The sequence below is a fragment of the Nycticebus coucang genome, chromosome 8, assembly GCF_027406575.1.
Source record: "Nycticebus coucang isolate mNycCou1 chromosome 8, mNycCou1.pri, whole genome shotgun sequence".
Classification (NCBI taxonomy): Eukaryota; Metazoa; Chordata; class Mammalia; order Primates; family Lorisidae; genus Nycticebus; species Nycticebus coucang.
The window spans coordinates 102976297-102990352 of NC_069787.1; the positions used below are offsets into that span (position 1 = coordinate 102976297).

General features: G+C 35.1%; 1 protein-coding gene across 5 annotated transcripts in view; it reads left to right on the forward strand.

Moving 5' to 3' along the window:
- Positions 1-14056, forward strand: part of PPP2R3A (protein phosphatase 2 regulatory subunit B''alpha) — a 198840-nt gene that overhangs the window by 124292 nt on the left and 60492 nt on the right. For all 5 annotated transcript variants that reach the window (XM_053599237.1, XM_053599234.1, XM_053599233.1 and 2 more), the window contains 4 exons: positions 2597-2683; positions 6618-6774; positions 13036-13084; positions 13563-13652. In XM_053599237.1, coding sequence (XP_053455212.1) covers positions 2597-2683; positions 6618-6774; positions 13036-13084; positions 13563-13652 — 383 coding nt within the window. The remainder of the gene's footprint in view (positions 1-2596; positions 2684-6617; positions 6775-13035; positions 13085-13562; positions 13653-14056) is intronic.

Sequence of the window (14056 nt, forward strand, 5' to 3'; positions counted from 1 at the left end):
ACCTTGATTATCTAAAATGCTTAAATCAGTGATATGGAAATCAACAAATGTGCTAATGAAGTGGGGCCACTGAATAAGATTTGGTCTATGGAAGAATGGACTACAAGTACTTTGTTTTGTAGTATTAGATAAGTTAATAGAGGCTAAAAACAGGAAATGCCTCACAACCAAACTGCAAGTTTAAAAAATTCTGTCAAAAAGAACAAAAAAGGAAAAAGAGAAAAATAAAATAAGCAGAAATGAATTCAGATTAAAGTTGTATAATTTTTAATATAGTACGTCCATAAATACTAAATATTTCAGTATATAAATATGAAATTTAAATAGGAAACTCAGAATTTAAGAAATTTATATTCAAAATGAAGAAATAAAGGACAAAAATCTACTATTCAATAAAGAAAAATTTGGTATATGTTTTAAAATTGACTTTAACTTGATAGCGGGGATATGAAACTATGATAAGTGAAATTCTTCACTTGATCTTACCCAAAAGGTTGAGAAGTGATGATAAATGAAATTCTTAATGTTTATATTCGTATATATAATTTCTATACTAAAAATCCTCCATTATTTTTATATGAACTTCCGCTCAGCTAGTGCAAAGAATACAGTGTTGAGCAAGACACAGTGTCTCAAGGACCTCAGAGTCTGAGTAATTGAGGCCAAGAGAGAAATTGGGCACCAGCTAATCCCAGCTTCTATCCTATCAACTATGTGGTGAAAAGAAACCTCACTTTCATACAAACATATTATTTCATAGGACTAATTTTAGAAACGTCCTTATTTTGAAGGATTTTAGTATAGGGGCATTTTCATCTAGCCATTCTAATTCTGCCTTCTGTTGTAACAGAACAAGTCGGTTTGTTCTTCTACCCAGTAGTATAGTCATTCAGATCATGATCCCATCTGCACTCTAGTCTTTTTTCCTCAAGATTAAACATTACTACATTAGTAGCACCTTCACAATCATTTTGAGTGTAGTTACCCTTCCCTGCTTTGTTTTTGCACATTTCATAGGCATTCTATCTATAAATCATAGACATACTGATTTATATGAAATACTAACTAGAGACCTGACTTGGGTTAGCATCCATCTGCTATGCAAAAGTCTGAATAGAGTTGTTCAACTATCTATGAAACCAACTCACATTTACCTATCATAAAGATTACACAAAAATCTTTGTTACACAGTTTCCAAATCTTTTTATCAAGCAATTATTGACCATCTGATAAATAGCACCATATCAGATACAGAACACAAGTCAGGAAAGACCTGATACCCTATTATGTGGAGGCAATGATGGTCTGGTATGCACCAGTGTTTAGATATAACCACTGGGATGATGACTGAAGGGGACTCAGGTGGCAGTGAGCACAGAAGGGCAGAGCTCTAACCCCCAGTTCCTGTCATGACAGCTCCTGTGGAGTATGGCATTTGAGCTTGACTCTGTAGGGTCAGACAAGTTTAGCACTGATAGCAGAGGGTGGCATGGTAACTGCTGAGCAGCAGAAATCTAAACTTTCATCCTGATGGTAATTTTTCCCCGTTTAGTTTGAGTATCACTCTCTTTGCTAAACAATTCAGAATGGTAGTTTAGTCCCTCATTAAGCCTAATCTTTGGAAAGATGTCCAAATGTCTTTCCTTCTTCTTGTACCAAAATAGTTTGAAAAAGAGATCTAAACTTTTCCATGATAAATCCACCAGGGATACAGGATTTCTGAATTATGAGACTATAAAAATAAAAGTCAAAGTACCAAAAAAGCTGTTCAAATTGCTCTTCTCACCACTGTTTTCCTTTGAATGGAAAAAAAGATATGTGAAAGAAGGAAATTGAGTGGGTAGGAGTAACCACTGGTAAAATCGCTGAGAATGCACTATGACCTCCTACCTTCAGGACTGCATCTTCTGTCATCTTCCTTCTCTGATCTTCTGTACCACAGCACACGTTTGCTTCTGGGTGTCCTCTTTGCCCCATCCTAACCGGGACCTTCTCCAGAGCTGTACTTCTGTTAAACTCATTAAAACACTAGCTGGTAACATAGGTGTTCATGCCCAAATAAAGGTTAGGAAATAAATTACCTTGATGTATTTGAGTTTCCAAAGTAAATCTGAAAGACCAGAAGTCTGTAAGACTCCAGTGAATAAGGTTATAATAATCACAATAATGCCCTTTTGAATCATATCACCTTGACAGCCATCCTTCTGACTGATTTATCAATAATCAAGTCAACCTAGCAGAATACTTCCCACCTCATTTGCCCTTCCCAAACATGTAGCCCAAGTAGCATTGTTTGAATTAGGCATCACTGTATAAATGAGAGGTAAACAAAGGAAGTGATGTGTAGGCAACTGGGAAATGAAGACTTGTGAGCAAAGAATTTTTTTTTATTCTTCTCAGAATTAAAGAGGCAAATTCAGAATATATATAGATGTATATTTTAAAACAGTGTTAATTCTTACTAGGAATTACACCTATCTGACATAATAAAAACACAAAACTTTAGTTCCAAATATATTCATAAGATGGCCTTTGATAAAGCAATATAGATCTTTAATTTTTTTGTTTGTTTCTTTTGTTTTCCTTTGGGACCCAGGTTATTCAGAGAATATTCTACACAGTCAACAGATCTTGGAGTGGAAAAATTACTTCAACAGAAATAAGAAAAAGCAACTTTTTGCAAGTATGCCTCTCATTAGATTTCACTTACAAAGAGCAATTTAATTTCCTTACTTCATTTTACAGATATTTGAGTACTTACTTTATGAAAAGCACTGTCACTTACTTTTAGTCCTTAAGCATTTATCAAATACCTGTAATGGAACTATAGGGTATTGGGGTAAGGGGTGGAGTGGGGGGACAAAGTTGAATAGAATAAGAAAGGATCTCTGTCTGAAGGCATGCATTGTGGAGCAAGAGTATACCACACCTAACTTGATACATTCACAAATGTTTATAAAAGGTGTAGAGAAGGCTTTACAGAAGGACTGGCATGTCATCTTGACCCTGGAGAATATCACAAGTTTACCAAGATAAAATATTAGAAGAAAGAGGATTCCAGAAAGAGGAAGCAGCATAAGCAAGGCTGGAAAGCATGCAAGTGTCATTTTCAGGAACTGCCTAACCGTGTTAAGGGGCCATAGGCTCCCAAAAAGTGACCAGAGATCAGGTTAAAGGGGTGGGCGGGGTCCAGTTTAGTAAGAATCTTACAAAAGTGATGAAAGATTTTGGAGTTGATCCTGTCAGCAAGGACTCTTTATACCTGCTAAAGTTCTAAAAATTTCTTTTAAGAACACATTTCATTCAATTACTATATTTTACTTGTTTTACCAAATGAGAGTATTGACCACTAGTGGGAGCCTTTTGCAAGGTAATCTTTGGACCTAATTTAAGCTTCTGTAAACCTCAAAAGAGTGGAATTGTTACACTTGGAAGGAAATGAAATGTTTTATTTTAAATGAATTATATTAATGAAGCTCAGTCTAATAATACAACCTTATTTACTCTTTAATTTTTCTCATCTTCATCTGGGACAGAGTAATGAGGACTTGGCAAAATCAGCAGTCCATGATGAATATACAGACTTTTTTTTAATTCCAAAATGAACAATCATCATCACAGTCATTGTTGACACCTGCCTGGGTTCTCAGTAGTATTAATATTGGATACATTAGGATGGTAGTAATTCCAAATTACTTCAAGAATGATAATAGGAATAATCTCTCACATTCCTGAAGCACATTATAGTTTGTAGTTTCTGAATCATTATTATAATCCACATGTTTTTAAAGCAGTGTTAAAATTTGAGGCACAACCACACAGACTACACAACAAGTTAAGTTGCTGAACTGGAAACAGAAATCATGCGCTTCCTAGAGCATGATTTATTTCCCCCTATCTCTCCTTCCTTGTTCCTCTCCTTATTTTTCCTCTTAGTATATAAATACTTACTTTAAACATTGAAATAATATGAACACATCTAGAGTCATAAACAACCAGAAGTTGTTATTTATCTCTTCATTCCATCATTTCACTCCCTTTGCCAGAGGGAACCATATTATCTTTTGTTCTCTTATAAATGTGTACATACAATATATCGTTTTGTATGGCTGCTATTTTGAGAGATATTTTAATATATGGGTTCATACTTTATTCTGTTAACTTGTTTTTTCTCTTAACAGTATCTTAGGGTTCTTTTCCTTTCCATTTATACAAATCTATTTCATTTTTTTAAACTACTGCATTATTAATCACATGGCTAACCTAATTACATATTCTTCTATTGATTTTCAAATCATTTTCAGATTTCCTGTATTACAATGATACATGATTACAATGATACAAAGAATAAAGAACATCCTTATTCTTTCCTCTTATGTGTATATGAGTAAGAATTTCTCTAGAATAGGCCATTGTAGAGAAAATCTTGGATCAAATAGTTTATGCATTTTTAATTTGATAGATCCTACAAAGTTACCCTCCTGAAAGCCTACTAGTTCACACTTTCACTTACATACTCACCAACAATAGAATTTATCTGCCCTCTTCATTTAATGACAATCCAAAAGGTGAAAATGATAGTTCTTTGCTTTTAAAGATTTGTTTTATTGAAAATATTCTACTTAATACACATCAAAGGACATTTTATAAAACAAAACATTACAAAAACATTTCCAAAAGCAAGTTTGGAAAACAGAAGAAAAACCGTATTTTATCACCTGAATACAACTATAATCATTTTTGTATCTGTTCAAGTCTCATTCATGCACATATATGGATTTTAGGATTTTACATAGTTCTTAGTGTATACAGTCTTCTAACCTACATTCTGTACTTACTAACTACATCATGGTTTTCCTTTGTTTCTTTTTTGTTTTTTTGTTTTTTGAGACAGAGCCTCAAGCTGTCACCATGGGTAGAGTGCTCTGGCATCACAGCTCATAGCAACCTCCAATTCCTGGGCTCAAGCGATTCTCCTGCCTCCACCTCCCAAGTAGCTGGGACTACAGGTCCCCGCCACAACACCTGGCTATTTTTTGGTTGCAGCCGTCATTGTTTTTTGGCTACCCGGGCTGGATTCGAACCCTCCCGCTTGAGCCACAGGCACCAAGCCAACTTCACTTCTTTTTTTTTGCAGTTTTTGGCCAGGGCTGGGTTTGAACCCGCCACTTCCGGCATGTGGGGTCAGCACCCTACTCCTTTGAGCCACAGGCGCCACCCTGGTTTTCCTTTGTTTCTATGTAGAATTTATAATTTTTACTGACTGCATTATCTTCCATTGATCAAATTTACCTTAATTTAATAATTTGTTATTTTCAATTTTCTAAGTGTTTTGGCTTCCCAATGATTAAATTTTTAAAAATACTTTTTTATTGGAGTAATACACATGCATTATAAAATAGTTCTCTTTCTCTTATGTTTCACCTTGAATGCTATTTTATCTTGTTAATATTGATACATGTGTTCTATCTTGTTAACATTTGACTATCATATATTTGTCCATCTTTTTTTCTTGGCCTTCCTTTTAAATTTTATTTTAGGTATATCTCTTATAAAGAGTATATACCTTTACATGTTTTTTGTTAGGTTTTGATACTCAGTTGAAATCTTTTAATAACTTATCTATCATTCCGGTGACTGTTGATATATCTGGTCTCATTTTTTCTGTTTCCTGTTTATTTTATTTTTCCTTCTGAATCGTTTCTAAAAATGTCTTAATTTATCTGCCCACTTATAAAATCACTTGAATAGCAAGAGAATTGTGGGTTAAAATTCACTGGTTCTGGTGTTTTCCCTAAGGGTACACAGGAAGTTAGGAGAGACCCAGATTTTTTTTCAGCTCAGGGCCCTGCAGCTCCACCGACCATGCTTTCTATGACAGACCACCATGTTTTCTTTCTTTCTTTCTTTCTTTTTTTTTTAGAGACAGAGTCTCACTTTATTGCCCTCAGTAGAGTGCTGTAGCATCACAGCTCACAGCAACTTCCAACTCCTGGGCTTAGGTGATTCTCTTGCCTCAGCCTCCCAAGTAGCTGGGACTACAGGCGCCTGCCAGTACGCCCAGCTGTTTTTGGTTGCAGTTTGGCCTGGGCCGGGTTCCAACCCGCCACCCTCAGTATATGGGGCCGGCGCCCTACCCACTGAGCAACAGGTGCCACCCAATGTTTTATCACTATTTTATATATAAGTATCATTTACAGTAAACTTGATTTCATTACAAAACTGAACTCTGTACTTGGCTGCCTACTTTTCTTAATATTGCTCATGTAACTTTGAAAAGTTAAAAAGAAATGTTAGTTTATGGCCATGTCACTAAACCTGTTTTCTAATTTGTTCTGTGCTTGCCAGGTCAGTCTCTGATCCTCTGACTGGTTGCAGTCATTGTAGTAATGGTCCTTTTCTGCCTTGCTTTTGTCTAATCCTTTGTATCTAAACATCTAATCCTTTGCTAAGCATATTATTATAGAGCTCAGCAAATTAAAGGTAGGATGAAGTTGCCTATGAAATGTTATAAAATTCCAAGTTCAATTTAAAACAAAGATTTGCTAAACTGTGTACACTGGCCAAAGCTGATTTTTCATAATTTTAAAATTAATCTTTCTTTTATACCATTTCAGACTTTAGCCCTTTTGGAAGAAGAAGAAGATATAAACCAAATCACTGATTATTTCTCCTATGAACATTTCTATGTTATTTATTGTAAATTCTGGGAACTAGATAGTGATCATGACCTCTACATCAGCCAGGCTGATCTGTCTCGATACAATGACCAGGGTGAGTAACTTTGAGGAGCTGAGACTTAACCATTTTAAAGAGTACTATAAATCGTCCCCACTCTTACTGAGAAATTCCCATTTCCTAAATTCTACATCTAATAAGTCCTCTTTACAGGACCAAAAATTTTACAAGATGACATGCAAAGGGAATTCAATGTTTTTATTTAGAGGCCAGGTGTGGGAGAAGGGGTTTGGAGGTGAATAAGTAATCACAGTCTTAGGATTAATGAAGTGGTGGGTCTTTATAGTGATGTGTATTTTCTGATGATGAATTAAGATCCACCTGTGTAAATCTATTGGAAAGAGACTATATATACATCTTTATAAACTTTCCCAGTTATTAACAGCATTTGTATAAAAAGCCAAGGATGAAAATAATGTTTCTAACTTGCCAAGTTTTCTTTTTAAGAGTCCATAAAAACTTACTTTTGGGAATTTAGTTCCAAAAAATATTGTCTCTGCAGACGAATTTTATGTGCTTTGTTTAGACAGAAACAAAGACTTACATATCATGTGAAATTACCCTTTTGGCTTCATTTTTGCCCTATAGTAAACCTTAGAACCTATTACCTAATGATTTAATGTTAATATTCTTTTTTTTTTTAATTTTTGGGGATACAATGAGGGTACAAAGAATCAGGTTACATTGATTAATGTTAATATTCTTAACTAAGTACCAAGACACATTCATTCATTCTTCTCTCATAAGATTATCTCGGCTCTATACTTACATATTTTCTCAGACACTGTTGATTTTTTTTAATTAGATTTTAGCTTTTTAGATGTAGCCCAGTATAAAGCTTAAATAAATCATTGAATTTTGTTTCTTGTCTTTTTTTTTTTTTTTTAATTGTTTGGGATTCATTGAGGGTACAAAGAATTAGGTTCCACTGATTGTGAATTTTGTTTCTGTTATTTGGTATATCTGTGATCAATGTATACATCGTAAGAAAAGGCTCATCACATATGATGTCAATTTTCATCTTTATAAACTTTCCCAGTTATTAACAGCATTTGTATAAAAAGCCAAGGATGAAAATAATGTTTCACCATTTTAAAGAGTACTATAAATTGTCCCCACTCTTACTGAGAAATTCCCATTTCCTAAATTCTACATCTAATAAGTTTGCATATTTAAGAAACAAAATTCTTACTCTCAGATTTTCAGGTGCGAAGCATACATCAAGGGGAAATACTCAAACATACTTATTAGTACAAATATATTAGTACAGTTATCTCCTTTCTTCAAGTAGTCTTCCTAACACCAGAATAGTATAAAAATGAAGATTTTCATAGGGGTATCAGGTCAGCTTTATTAGCCATGCATCTTCCTACTAGTAGTAAAGAGATCATCTGTACAACATGAGCCACGTCATGCACACCCTATGGCTTTAAAGCTCCCTCTCTGGATGACAGAACCATAATTCTTATTAAAACCCCAAATATTGTATATACTCACTTAGCAAGTCAAGAGCCATATTAATAGAATCAAGTCTGGAAAAGCAGGCATCTGGGCTTGAAAAATGAAGGAGTCACTAAATTACGTAATTATCCACTCACCAGACTATCCTTAATGGAATAATAACATGGAACAATAGAATCTTCAATTTTGGAAGCTAAGCCTTTCAAAGCTAAAAAATGCTTTTTAAAGAAGATAGTACCGGGCGGCGCCTGTGGCTCAGTGAGTAGGGCGCCGGCCCCATATGCCAAGGGTGGCGGGTTCAAACCCAGCCCCGGCCGAACTGCAACAAAAAATAGCCGGGCGTTGTGGCGGGTGCCTGTAGTCCCAGCTGCTTGGGAGGCTGAGGCAAGAGAATCGTGTAAGCCTAAGAGTTAGAGGTTGCTGTGAGCCGTGTGACGCCACAGCACTCTACCCAAGGGTGGTACAGTGAGACTCTGTCTCTACAAAAAAAAAAAAAAAGAAGATAGTACCTAAATATATATATATATAAATATATATATTTATATAAAATATATATTTATATAAAAATATATATTTTATATAAAAATATATATTTATATATAAAAATATATATTTATATAAAAATATATATTTTATATAAAAATATATATTTATATATAAAAATATATATATTTATATATATATATATATATCTTTGGAATTAAACCTTCTTGCCTTTCCTATATAGCCTTCTTTTTTTCCTATCTAGTACTAATTATAATATTAAGGGCAGCAGTGTGAGACTCTGTCTCAAAAAAAAATAAAAATAAAAATCCTATAAGCACAGTGGCGCCTGTGGCTCAGGGGGTAGGGCGCCAGCCCCATATACTGGGGGTGGCGGGTTCAAGCACAGCCCCAGGCAAAACTGCAAAATAAAAATATATATGTATTTTTTAAAAAAATCCTATAAGCAATGTTCAAAGTATAAAAGATCTGATAAGCTTCATTGTGTGGCAAGGTATGACTGTACTAAAAGACATATTTCCTACTTTCTTCATCAAACCAATGAACCTTTATGCTAACTGTACTTTATACAGAAGAATTAGCTTCAGATAGCTGCTAAATTCCTAATGACTTGTCACTGGTCCTAGCATTTTATTGTGCATGCTGTTGCCTAGGGCACTTGTTAAAAGAACAGGTCTGAGATCCTTAGGATCTTTTTCTTTCTTTTCTTTTTTGAGACAGAGTTTAGTTCTGTAGCCTAGGATAGAGTATAGTGGCACAATCATAGTATAGTTTAGTTTACTGCACCCTTAAATTCCTGGGCTCAAGAGGTCCTCCTGCCTCGGCCTTCCAAGTAACTAGGACTACAAATGTACACTACTGCACTCAGCTAATTTTTTCTACTAAATGGGATCTTGCTAGGTTGCCCAGTCTGGTTTTGAATTCCTGACCTCAAGTGATCCCCTTACCTCAGCCTCTCAGAGTGGAAGGATTATAGGCATAAGCCACTGCACCTGGCAAACGAATACCTTTGGTTATTTTGAACCCACCATGGGATACACCACTATAGATTCTCTAGGATCTATCATTGTAAGCAACATAGTGTTATAGCAGTTGCACAGCAATGCCAATTTGGTACCCAATGAACACCAGTGGGAGGTCAGTTGCAGACCCCAGAATAAAAAGTACTATAATTTGGGGGGAAACCTATATATTTCACATATCTCTGTACAAGTAACTAACAATACTTTAATCACATTCTCTGCATGTTCTTTTAATTATATTTTCTTTTGATGTGTGGCTGTACATTCTCTGCATGGTCTTTGTATTGTATTTTTTTCTTTTGATGTGTGGCTGGGAAAGAGGTATTTGCTGCATTCACTGCATGCCTTCATATATTTCTGGTCTCTTCCACGAGGACAAAGGTAGCAGCAACCTTTTTGGGGTAAGCTTTGTACTGCTTGTCTTGTAACTCTTCTTTTAGGTTCGAAAATGAACCATTCCTCTTGTCACCACACCTTGTCCTTGATTGCACTTGTGTCCACAAAGATTCATTGCCATTGTATGTTTTTTGTGGAGACCATCTGCATTTTGGGCACGCCTTGTGTTTTCTTCATAGAGCTATCCTGCCAAATCTTTCAAAGAGTATTTTCTTCCCAATTGTTTCTTTGAAGTTGCAACCAGTGGCTATATACTGCAATGTCAATGACCTTGAAGAAAATTGCCAGGGGCTAACGTCAAGTTTCTGGCATATGTTCTCATGCACTTATCAAGTGCATCAACGCCTGCTTTAGTAGCATTATAAAAGTGGATTACATAAGGCTTGTTACCCATGACCTTTGTATCTTCATGCTGTGTGGAAAGTACTGTGACTACCTTCCTTGTCTTTGGAACGTAACTTACTAATGTCACATAGGGAAAAAAGGCAAATCTTACTTTACCAGGTGGAGAATTTTTCATCAATGCTGGCCTGAGTTTTAGAGGCAATTCCCTTGTATTTCAGAAAAAGGTATCAACCATCGTTATATTCTTTTGAAGCAAGTCAAAAGCTAGGGCAATGGAGATTAATTTTCTATTCATGGTAATATTTCTTCCAGACTGATCCAAATGACATTTCCGAACAACACTTTATAGTCTTGGAGTCCCTATTATAATTTTTTGTAAGTTTCTCTGATTTCCCGGCATATGGCTCCACTGCAAAACAGTAGTTTGTAGAAGAATCATCTAAAAGATTCACTGCAATTCCAAACTTGCCGGGTTTACTTGTTATGTGATGTCTAATTGACAGCACCCCTGGATAGACAGCAATTCCTCATCAACAGTGACAGACTTGTGAGGATTATAGTAAAGTGAAAGCTTATTTATAATCATATTCCAAAGCTTTCAAACTACAGCAAACTTACCATGCAAGTTTCACGTATTACAGCAGCATCAAAGCATAGACGTTTCACTAGGAGTTGCGTTCTGTGTTCTGAAAACAGAATGGTAAACTGGAAAATCTTCCTCAGTGAAAAGCTCTCAGGTATTGTCTTTATTTTACCAGTACACACCACAATTTAGAAGAATCCCAATTTCTTCTTTTATGAAATCACCAGAATTTGGGATAAATATGTCCTTACATAACTCTTTAACTACATGTAGTTTCTGGTTTGTAAACTTTGTAATTACATCCACATTTTCATTATCAATAAATAGTTGGAAAGCATCCAGTGGAGTTTTGGGTTCTATCCCTGATCCTGGATTAGTCCATCAATCAGTATCAATACTGATGGTGAAGTCATCTGAGCTGTAGGCTGCTCTGTTTTTGCAACTGCACAAGGTTGTCTTCTCTTTGGCTGCATATTTTGCATTATTCTTCTCCATCATCATCATCATCATCTTTCTCTTCACTCCCTTCCTCAGAATGAATAATTCCACATTCCACCTCTACCAATTCTTCTTGTTCACTATCTGAACTAGTGAAAATGTCCTCATCATTTCCTTCAAAATCTGTCATTATCACTTCTTCCTCTACCTCAGCTATTGACAAATTATACTGCCTCTTTGCCATATTTGCATCTGTATCATAAGGAAAAAAAAGTCATCGCTTGACATAAATGGACTTACAGAATATCAGATAGTCTGTATTTTCACTCATATATACCTTGATCTTCACCAAATACAAATATACTGCTTAGTAATTTCACTATGAAAAACCCTTAGAAAAAACTTGAATGCCAGCTTTTCCTGGAAAACAGATTGCAACTTGTTGCTGCAGATAAAAAAAAATAAAAAAGGGGGGGGGTGGGTAGAGGGAGGGGAATCGGAGGGATCACACCTGTGGTGCATATTACAGGGGTATTTGCGAAACTTGGTAAATGTAGAATGTAAATGTTTTGGCACAGTAACTGAGATAACGCCGGAAAGGCTATGTTAACCACTGTGATAAAAATGTGTCAAATGGCTTATGAAGTGAGTGTATGATGCCCCATAATCATATCATTGTATACAGTTATGATTTAATAAAAAAAATAAATAAATAAAAATAAAAAGTGTTGGGAACTGCTGATCCAAGAGTGCTGCTGTGCGAAAGTGTCATGGATGGGTGGGCAAGGGTCTAATAACAAAAGTCATCAACAGTGAAACCACAACTCCCCCCCATAAACAAATATACAGCTCCTCCCATAAGCAAATACACAACAACAAAGCCATGGTGGGGTCAGTCCCTGACCTCCCCCATTGGTATGTGACTACTGATAATTGTGTCTCCCTGTGAATAAAACTTACTGATGAATTTCTAAAAACTTGATGTTATATTATAGCTTGGACTTTTATAGAATGGGAACCTTTTAAGAAGTATTTTTATGGTATGTTTTAGTATCTTTTATACTTTATCTTTTATTCTACTCTAAAGCATTCTTTGTTGTTTTACTTTGTTTTGTTTCATTTACATTGTATTAGGCACTGCCCGATCAGTTCCCTTTTGAATTTAATGCTAGGATAAAATTTGTCTTATGTTATATGAAAATTTATCTCATTTATTGTATAACTAGACCAATACAAATTCTATACATTTTTGTCTTAGGGTCAGGATGTTCAGAATTAACTTAGCACTCAACTATATAAATACTTCCCAGATGTCAGGGACATTCATTTGCCTGTTCTTTTTAAAATTACTGATTAATGGATAGTAAGCTACCTCAAATTCTTACTGCCAAAAAGTATAAATTCTATATAAGTAAAAACTTAACTCATATTTTCATCATAGAAGATTGTTATAGTTTAGCTTATAAATAATGAAAATAAATTTGCCGGAAGTATTGCCTTTATGGAGTATGTTTCTAACTAGCTTTGTAATTTCTTATTTATTTTTAGCTTCATCAAACAGAATTATTGAAAGGATATTCTCTGGAGCAGTAACTAGGTAAGAAGTCTAAAATCTGAATTTAAAATGAACTGCAAATAATAGTATAACAATTTCAATGTAGTAAGACTTCCTGCACAGTTTGACAGTGCTCCTGGGACAAATGATATCCTGCAAAACATAACTCATAGCTTAATACAAGATAATAATTATTTAATATGAGTATTAATCCTATATCTAAATACAGGTATTTGATCCCAGTGATTATTTATTTGCATTTGAATTAGAATCCAGGCTTATTTTCTTTATATTTATAAATGCCTTCTGATTTCACTCTCTAGGCCTCTGAAAATAAGATAGCTCATGGAAGGATTGCACTTTATGGGGCATCCAGTATTCTAAATTTTTAAAAATTTTAACTGAATTTCCAAAGAGGGAATTTCCAAGAGGGACAATTACTTTATTTCTTAGTCCATTATCCTACTAAATGTGTCTGAATAATTGTTCAGGAAATGTTATAACCATGTATTTTCTTCAGGGGAAAAACAGTACACAAAGAGGGAAGAATGAGCTATGCAGATTTTGTTTGGTTTTTGATCTCTGAGGAAGACAAAAGGAACCCTACCAGGTATGACTTCTAAGTTTCCTTTGCCAGGATGTTAAACACATGCACAAAGCTTGAAAAAGTCACCACGCATGCCTAGTGAAGCTGACTCAACCTGAGGATACTACTAAGATAGATTAGACTTAGTCTTTGCCCACTTGCAGCTCTCAGTCTACGAAAGGAAATAGGGACTGAATTTGTGACCTAGGCACATCAGAAGAAGTGCTGTTACCCACAGAAACAAATGTGAAGTGACATGTAAGCTGACCATGAGGGATAACTAGGACCAGTAAGCATGTATATGGAATGTGAGAATAGATACTGTAAATCTTAGTTTTTTGACTTTAATGGTTCAGTGGTAAATTGGAGAGGGAAAGGAAAGCCAATTGTAGATGACTAGTATGTAAAAACATGTCCATGTTCATTGA